This window comes from Citrus sinensis, chromosome 2 (genome assembly GCF_022201045.2).
Source record: "Citrus sinensis cultivar Valencia sweet orange chromosome 2, DVS_A1.0, whole genome shotgun sequence".
NCBI classification, from domain to species: Eukaryota; Viridiplantae; Streptophyta; class Magnoliopsida; order Sapindales; family Rutaceae; genus Citrus; species Citrus sinensis.
In genome coordinates this window covers 28063000-28071742 of record NC_068557.1, presented here as the reverse complement: position 1 = coordinate 28071742, position 8743 = coordinate 28063000, and the positions used below count along the sequence as shown (strand labels likewise).

Sequence of the window (8743 nt, the reverse complement as noted above, 5' to 3'; positions counted from 1 at the left end):
GATCACCCCAACCAATGAACAAAAGCACAACTGCATGTTCCTTCAGCTAATTTTGCTCTAATTAGCCGTTTCCTTGCCGCCGAAACAACAGCAAGCACCTGCTGGCGATCATCAGGAGGATTCTTTTTCTATGGGAGTTGAGTTATCGACCGTGTCAAGCTTAAAGTGCGACTGCGACATGAGTCTGATATAAGGGCAATGTATTCTGATCTCTCAAGACAATGCAAAACCTGTGGGACGAGGTTTGTGTCTCGAGATAAGCAAAGCGATCGCATGGATTGGCACGTTAGAAAGAACCGGGAAGCCGGGAAGTACTACACCGCCACCACCTCTAACTCTTAAGCAATATGTCTCTCGTAACAATGCGGCTTCAAGATTCTGGGGCCAGTGGAAACCCTCCAGCACCTGCATTTTTTGCTGCTGCTGTTGATCACGGCGAGAAAAACATGAAGAACTAAAGATTGTGATTTATTATTTGTTGTTCCTGCCGACGACAATCGACAATCCTTTTATTTTATGATTTATATATGACTGTATTTTCAGTCGTAGACTGTTTAGTCTAAGATTGATTATTTCACTTTAACTGACCGTACTCAGAAGATTAGACAATAATTGCTAAATTCAAGTATATCCTATGCTGAGAATACCTCTAACTAGTTCAAAATATAAAAAACATGCATCATAATCAATTAAAATATAAAAACATGCATCATAATCAAAGTAACGATAGACATTTTAAATTTTATTTTAAATAATTTAATTAATTACTTAATTAATTAATTCACATTATTTAATATTTTTAAACAATAAAAATTTCGTATACATAACACTACCTACGATAATCGAGAATGAGAGCAACGTAACTACATCTAGGTTGTGTTTACTTGCTGGAGTGGGAGTGAGGAGTGTGGATTCCTCCCACTCCAACGTTTACTTGCTTAAAATAACCACGGATTGGGAATCCCACTCCGTGGGCCCCACTCATTTTTGGAGTGGGGAGTGGGGAGTGGGAGTGGGATCCACTCCCACCTCTCCCCTTTTTACCCTTTCATTTTTAATTTAATTTAATTTAATTTAATATTTTATAATTAATAAAATAAAATAAATAATATTTATTTGAATAATAATATTATATTTAACTAAATAATAATTTACATTGATTCTAAGTTAAAATTATTTTAAAATAATATTATTATATTAATAGAGAATTAATAAATATAATATTATTATATTTATTTAATATAAATAGTTTATTCTAAGAAAATATTAATTTTGTACTAAATAATATTATATTATTATTTTATATAATAATAAATTTAATATAATTATATTAAATAAAATAAAATAAGTTTTCATTTTATATTAAAATTAATAATTTATTGTTCATAATTAAGAATATTAATAATTATAATAAATTTACAAATATAATAAAATAAATATTATTCATTAAATATATTTTTTATTAGTTTTGTAATTAAAAACTATAATTCTTTAAATAAGGATAAAATTGTAATTTGAAACTATTTACTCTCAATCCAAGACAAAGTAAACACATAAATTGGATTCTGATCTCTATTCCATGCTTCCATTCCAGTGTAAGTAAACAACCTACTCCCACTCCCACTCCCACTCCACACTCCTAATCCAAGAATTCTCACTCCTCAAGATTCCCACTCCAATCCAAAAAGTAAACGCAGCACTAAAAGCTTCCTCTTTTTGATAAGTGTCAGTACTGACGAACAATTTTTGTTATTATTCGTGATCGATGATTATCCATTAATTTTTTATGGAATTATTATTTTTTTAAAGGTACGGAAGTGGGTAAAATTTAAGACTTCAAAACTATTTAACCAATTCTTTATGGGCGAGGGCGACTATAGTCTAGATTAAACTTCAAACTCTCTGTTTTAAAGATCAAAATTTTAAAATATTGTCACAAATGAGTTTGAAACTTCAAGGTTGATTACGATATTGATGAGTTTATTCCATACGTGAGAATAAAGTTATAAGTTTTAACACAATTATTTTTTTTTCTCCTTTCTTAGTTTTATTTATGTTCGAGTAGTTTTTATTGTGATAGATTTACAATAAAAATAGACACTGGAAATTAGGAATCAACGAGTCAGAAGTAAGTAAAAAAAATATTTCTAATTGTTACTAAGCTTGTAATTCAATGGTGGATCACTGGATTGATGCCTTTAACATTGATAAGTCCGCATGCATTGACCCCATGGCTCTTTCCCAATAAAATAAAAAATAAAATAAAAGAAAATAAAATTAAGATAAAGTGGTTCATCATTGGAAAGTGGCAAAATGTCGGTCGAATGTATCCTCAAGCAGACAAAACAATTTAAGCAGCTGCACTGCTAGAGAATACAGCCCATCAGAATGATGATAAAAGCACGTACAATAATTAATAATAATTGTGATAATAATAAAAATAAAGAAAAGTAGAAAAGGCCAAAAAATCATTCATTCATTCAGGTCCCTCCGAGTTCTTTATGGAATATAATGCAATTTAGAGTTTTTTTTTTTTTGTAACTTTTCCTCACAAAGTTGGTTGAATAAAAGCATTATTTATAATCCATTTTTTTTTATTAGCATATCAATATATATTTCATAACCCAATATAAATTAAAGGAAAAAAAGTAAATATTTGCTGAATAGTTATTAATTGAACATTGTAATATAAACAAATAATTGAACAAATACAACTATTACTCAATATATTTCAATTATGAGTACTATAGTTATGATATCATAATAGTTGAACCATGTTCGATGAATCAAATTTGATTAGTAATTAAAAATAATAAATAATACAAAATCGACAGTTTTTGCTTCAATAAAATTAACATCAATCAAATATATAAATATTTAATTACTGTAACCATCATCTCTTCATCCTAACTGTAAATAATGGCACCGAACCCTACTCGGATACCTCACTAATTATTACTCACCGAAGTGTTATTGTTAGAGAAAATTTAAAATACATAAGAGGCAATATGAATAATTAATGTATATATGATATGTATATTTAAATTTAATATAACTATTACTTATATAATATTTTTTTATAATAAATATATATATATATATATATTATAAATTTATAATATAATTTGTTTGTGATATGATTGACATAATACTTTTAAAATATTCTAAAATTTCTTTGTCGAATTTGAGTATATATATTTTCTTTCTCTTTTTTTTTTCTCTCCTTTTTTTGGGTTGTTTTTAAGAATTTATCACAATTTTAATATATATAAAAAAGAAAAAAGAAAAATGCGTATTTGTTAGAAGTGTCAAATTATAATATACCGAGAAAATTGGGGAACAAAATTGAAATTAGGTGAAAGAAAAGCTTATTCTGCGTCAATGAGAAGCAAAGATCATTCCCGGCACCAAAATTAAAATAAAATGAAATATTTCAACGTGTGAAGTCTGAAAGAAGAGGAAGCAAACCAAAAGAGAGGAAGAGATCATTATCCAACAATGGCAGGAACGGACAACGATAAACCACTAACAAAAATCTCAGAGTCGTTCAAAGAACTGGCGGCAACCGTGAATTCGCAGGCCGCTGATGTGGAGCTGGCTGCGTTTTCTCGTGCGTGCTCTTATGTCTCGCCTCTCTTTGGTTGCTTAGGCATCGCCTTCAAATTCGCTGAGATGGATTACGTCGCCAAGGTAATTAAACCCTAATTTTACTGAATTAAAGATTATTCTTCTTCTTAGCTTAATAAACATATTAAAATTGATTTTTCTTCTTCATATTTGGAACTTGATCTTTTGGAGTTGACATAATTTTTGTGATCTTCCTTGTCTACCGAAGCTATTTAAATTAATTATTTTCCTTTTTTCTTTTGTAAGGACTTAATTTTATTTTATCGGGAGCTAATTGAGGAGTGACAAGAGTCAACTAATTCAACTTGTATGAAATTACTGGCATTGCTTGTAAAAAGGAAAATAAAAAAAACTAAATAAAAAATGAATGAATGAGCAAACACAAACCAGTGCAGTTTTGGCAATTGACATTTCAGTTATTGTTATATGAATGTGTATATGTCAATGATAGATCACGATTTAGTGATTCTATTTATTTATTTATTTTCTTCTGAGTGTTCTGATTGATGAGTAACCAATGTTAACAGGTTGACGATCTTGCAGAGGCATCAAAGTCTATTTTGACCTTGCAAAGTGTGATTGATCGCGATATAGAAGGAAACTGTGTTAGAAAAGCTGGTAGTCACACTAGAAACCTTTTGAGAGTGAAGCGTGGACTTGACATGGTTCGGGTTCTTTTCGAGCAAATTCTGGCTGCAGAGTATGTATATCAGCATGTAATTGTTTCATTAATTTTTCTGTTTTAATTTAGTCGACTTAAATTTTGCCAGGCTGTGATTACCTAGGTTTTAGTTTATGTTTCGTTTAGGCAGAGGTATACATTGACTTGAGTTGTTATGAAAAATGGAAACTCAGTGAAGTCATTACAATATCAATTCATCAATTATCAAACTCAATTTGGATTTGTGATCTAAGTAACCATGAAGCCTCATTTGTAGCAGTTGACACAATAAACAAGCAAGGTTTGGATCTACTAAATCGTGGCTTCAAGTTGTATAATTATCTTAATTTAGTATGGACGGAGGATATGGGGTGTGAGCATCTAGGAAAGGAGCTTAGGATTAAACATCTTGGAAAGGTTGAGACTATTCCCTTGTTTCATTTGCTGGAAACAAATATTTTTTGAGCTCATCCAGACAAAACCATTCGAAAGGCACTTCTGTCTGAACTGAATTAACTTTCAATGTCAACTTGAATGTATTTTAGGAGATGGCTATGACAGATCTGATTGCATTTCCTGTTATTGGAACTTAGTGCTATGTTTGACGTGTCTTGTTTGTCATCTGTAATCTCATTTATCCTGTAACTGAAATAATATGGAGGAGTTGAATATTTGATGTGCTTTCCTAGATGTTATTAACCTTTAAAATCTTTTATCCTATTGGTTGTTTAATAACCAAATAAACTCTTAATAAAGTATCAAGATTTAGATGTCTAATATCTCTGCAGGACCTAAAGTTCAAGCATATTGTAATTTGATGTGATAGTGGTAATAGGTGGTTAAGATTGCAGAATAATTAATCCCTTTTAACCTTTTCTTTTCTCTAAAATTTCTTATGGCAGGGGAAATTCCTTAAAGGATCCAGCATCCAAGGCTTACACACAAGTATTTGCTCCCCATCATGGATGGGCTATAAGAAAAGCTGTTGCCGCAGGGATGTATGCCCTTCCCACGAGGGCACAATTACTTAGAAAGCTTAATGAAGATGGTGAGAGCTATCCTATGACTTACTTGTTTCTGCTATCTAATATGATCCTGACCTTTACTTTTCGCTTTAATTTTTCTTTCTTGTTGAATAATTATATATTAAAAAAATTTCACATCTTCTTCCGGAGCGAAAATGAAAATAGATAGAGTTAGTATCTCAAAAGTATACAAACTCCTATCTCTTCTAAAGTAAGCATCCCCTTAAAACTACATTTTGGTAGATAAAAATTTAATAGAAGTCGAAACTCATTCTCTAATTTACATTTGCTTGTTTATCACTGTTTCTGTCCTTTATAGCTTTACTTCTGTACAATTCTTTTTTTTTTTTATATTCCCTTAGTCATTGTAAGTTCTGTGTCGAAAAACATGTGAAATGAATTATTCCTTCAACTTTGTGGAGTTACCACTAATAAGTAAATTCGTTAGGCGTTTAAATCATTAATTAGCAACATTTTGGATTATTTGGCTAGAAAAGAATAAACTAATCTTTTGAGATGGTAGCAGAAATGTATTTTTCTATTTTTTTCGTAATAGAGTTTGGTTTTTAGCATCTTTTTGGCAGCACTCTTCAATGATTTCAAAGAGGCTTATTTTTCTTCTTTGTGGACACAAACTGCGATGCTATTTTGCGCATTTTCTATTTTGAAATCTTTTTCTGTTTTGTTGGTAGTGTTGTTGTGATGGATTTTTAGTTCTTCTTAACTGCACTCTTTTATCTTTAAAAAATTATTTGTTTTTCTTATCATTAAAAATCTCTCGCAAGTTTTTAGAAAATTGCTGTTTTTCTCTTAACTCAATTATTAGTGATTGAGTATTAGGATAACTAATAAAGTAAAAAGTTTGCTCGTAATGGCATCTTGAATTCAACCCAATTATTGGCCAAATATTTATAATTTTCTGGTTGGAATATTTGATAGTTGACTGGCCCAAGGTGTATGATCTTGGGTCTGCAGTTACCATTTGTATATAGGTGTTTATTCAAGGACTATTATGTTATTTATAGGATATTCTGATGAGTGAGAAAGTGAGAGCCATGAGGCCGAAGAACCTAAAGCGAGAATGAATCATGGGTGTGTTTACTATGGTTATTGAGCTGTTAGGTGACGTATTTCATATTTGGTACCTTCAGTGCTGAGCCGGGTTAGCATTAAACACATCAACTTTGAAGGTTGGATTGGCCTGTTATGGTGATGTTTTAAAATATAATTGCTTTGTTTGTCTGCGACTGGCCCCCAACTTGGGCGATGGCTAACTTAGCTTTACTAAAATGACTCCTAGTTGCTGCCTTCTTCCAAGATTTTTTTTTTTTTTTTTTTTTTTTTTTGAGTTAAAAGAAAGGGAAGCTGGGTGAGAGTTTTAATTACTCATAAATTTGTTGATGCTATATTTTTCTTCTTGTTTTCTTTCAGAGACCTCTGCAAGGATTCAAATGCAGGATTACATTACTACCTCAGCACCAGTCATTTTGTATATTGACAAACTCTTTCTTTCAAGAGAATTGGGTATAGATTGGTAAAATATTTATTTTACTAATATTTATACTAATTATCTTCTCTCAATACTCATAAACTAGATCTTATCAAATAATGCTTAAAATCAATCATATCCATTTAAACTATTTATATTGGAATAAACATCATTGCTAGTTTGTAGGTTGAGTCAGATTTACAGTGAAACTTTAGAGTCAGTGTTGTAACTGTGCCAAACTTCTGGTAGCAACTTATGTAATTGCCAGGACTGTTGAGCAGAAATTCATGGACTTTCATAGTTAAAAGTTCCAGCGTTACAATAATTTGTATTCAAACTGGAAATATCCTGAATACTTATGGTGTAGTCTCTTACATGTGTTACATGATGAAATTGGCTTGTAAAGGGTTGAGGATAAAGGAAGAGAAAAAATTTACAAGTTTTTGAATTTGGTTGTATCTATTTTTTGAAAAAGAAACTAAAAGTTATGAATTTATTAAAGAATATTAAAGAATTCTATGATACATTGTTATGCATTTAACCATGCTGCTGGGGAGAAACGCCCTCCCCTTCCCAACCATTGATGATCCGACTTGTGCATACTATTCTACTGGAAGTATCAATCCATTCGTTTCAACTTAAATACATACAGAGCGTGACCTTTTTGGATTTTGTGTTGCAAACACCTATGTATTGCAAATTTTCTTGTGATTAAGGGTTCTAGTTTTCGTAATTGCATTTGGATGGACATTTTCAACAATAATGACTAATATTTAGTGTAAATTTAACTGCGGACCTAAATCAATCGATTATCATTAGTGACTCTTTTTAAAACTCGTAAAACTCTTTTTCTTTATCTGCTTCCAGTGAAATGTTTAAAATTAACATAAATTTCTTATAACACCTCGGCGATAAAAACAACCTTGTTAAAACGATTACTTATAAAATATATTCAATAAGTTATTGGTATTGTTCAAACCCCATGGCAATATTTTCCTGTTCGTCTTCCTCAGGCTTGCCTAAAAAATTGCTTTTGTTTTGTCTGATCTTTCAGCTTCTTGGTTGAAAATTATCATCAAATAATAATAGGAGTTTGTCTGTTATTAATTTCTTCTAAATCTCTATTGCTTTCCCCAGTCCGTGCGTAGCCCCATACGGACCATCCCCCTTCGTTTTTGCCGTTTTCTTTTTCTTTTTATCCTTCTGTGGCTTCTGAATTGTGGGTTAAAAGTAAAACAACTGAGTCCAAGCTCAAAACAACTTATTTTAGTTTTGAATACACAGTGTATTCTTGTGTCTTCTGATTAGTTTTTTTGTATCGCATAATGAAAAGAATAGTTCCAAACTTTTTACAATAACATTATTTGTTGGTTATTTTATGTTTAAAAATTCAAAGAGGGTGTATAATAGGTGAGTTTTAAGCCCCCCCCAAAAAAAAGAAGAAAAAGAAATTGTGTTTAACATTTGGTTTAATTAGAAATACTTTTGTCCCACTAATCAAAATTGTAAATGATTAAGGGATTTTAATTGCGTTTTCAAGGGGTACCTATAATCCAACTCACGTGAAAATTTATTCCAAAATTTCTAATAAAATATTTATTGAGTATTAATATTGTCAAATTTTAATCATAAGATTTGATAAAACTGTAATAAAAAGTTATTTTAGAGCTGTTAGTTGAAACATGTATTGATCTTTTATGGATTAAATTTTGAATTTAGCATGCTTTTTTTTTTCCTTCCTTTTTGCATCTTTTTTTTTTCTTCTTTTTTGCATTTGGATAGTTTTTTTCAACAACGATGATTAATGTATACCCGTTAATATTATTCTCTCAACAATGTTATCAACTCATTTTGCTCTAATCTATTTAAACTACTATATAATTGAATTAAATATTCATTGCTAGCTTGTGTGATTCAGATTTCCAGAGAAATTTGGTATTA

At 30.4% G+C, this 8743-nt stretch overlaps 1 protein-coding gene across 3 annotated transcripts; it reads left to right on the top strand.

Annotated features, from left to right (window-relative positions):
- Nucleotides 1-3340: 3340 nt before the first annotated feature.
- LOC102627997 (accelerated cell death 11) lies at nt 3341-7157 on the top strand. Of its 3 annotated transcripts, XR_001507141.3 has the most exons (5): nt 3348-3690; nt 4155-4327; nt 5191-5336; nt 6339-6503; nt 6745-7157. XR_001507141.3 is itself a non-coding variant. In XM_006468223.4 (4 exons), exons 1-4 carry the CDS (start codon nt 3499-3501, stop codon nt 6849-6851), a joined length of 618 nt encoding a protein of 205 aa, XP_006468286.1. In that variant the 5' UTR covers nt 3348-3498; the 3' UTR covers nt 6852-7157. The 3 variants fall into 3 exon arrangements, 2 of the variants coding, with proteins under 2 accessions (XP_006468288.1, XP_006468286.1); XM_006468223.4 differs by lacking the exon at nt 6339-6503; XM_006468225.4 differs by lacking the exons at nt 6339-6503; nt 6745-7157 and having other exon boundaries at nt 3341-3690; nt 4155-4343.
- Nucleotides 7158-8743: the final 1586 nt, after the last annotated feature.

Coding starts and splice junctions, on each gene's coding strand:
- LOC102627997 (XM_006468223.4), top strand. CDS start 3,499: ATGGCAGGAACGGACAACGATAAACCACTAACAAAAATCTCAGAGTCG. Junction 4,328..5,190: donor GAGCAAATTCTGGCTGCAGA/GTATGTATATCA, acceptor TTCTTATGGCAG/GGGAAATTCCTTAAAGGATC. Junction 5,337..6,744: donor TAGAAAGCTTAATGAAGATG/GTGAGAGCTATC, acceptor GTTTTCTTTCAG/AGACCTCTGCAAGGATTCAA.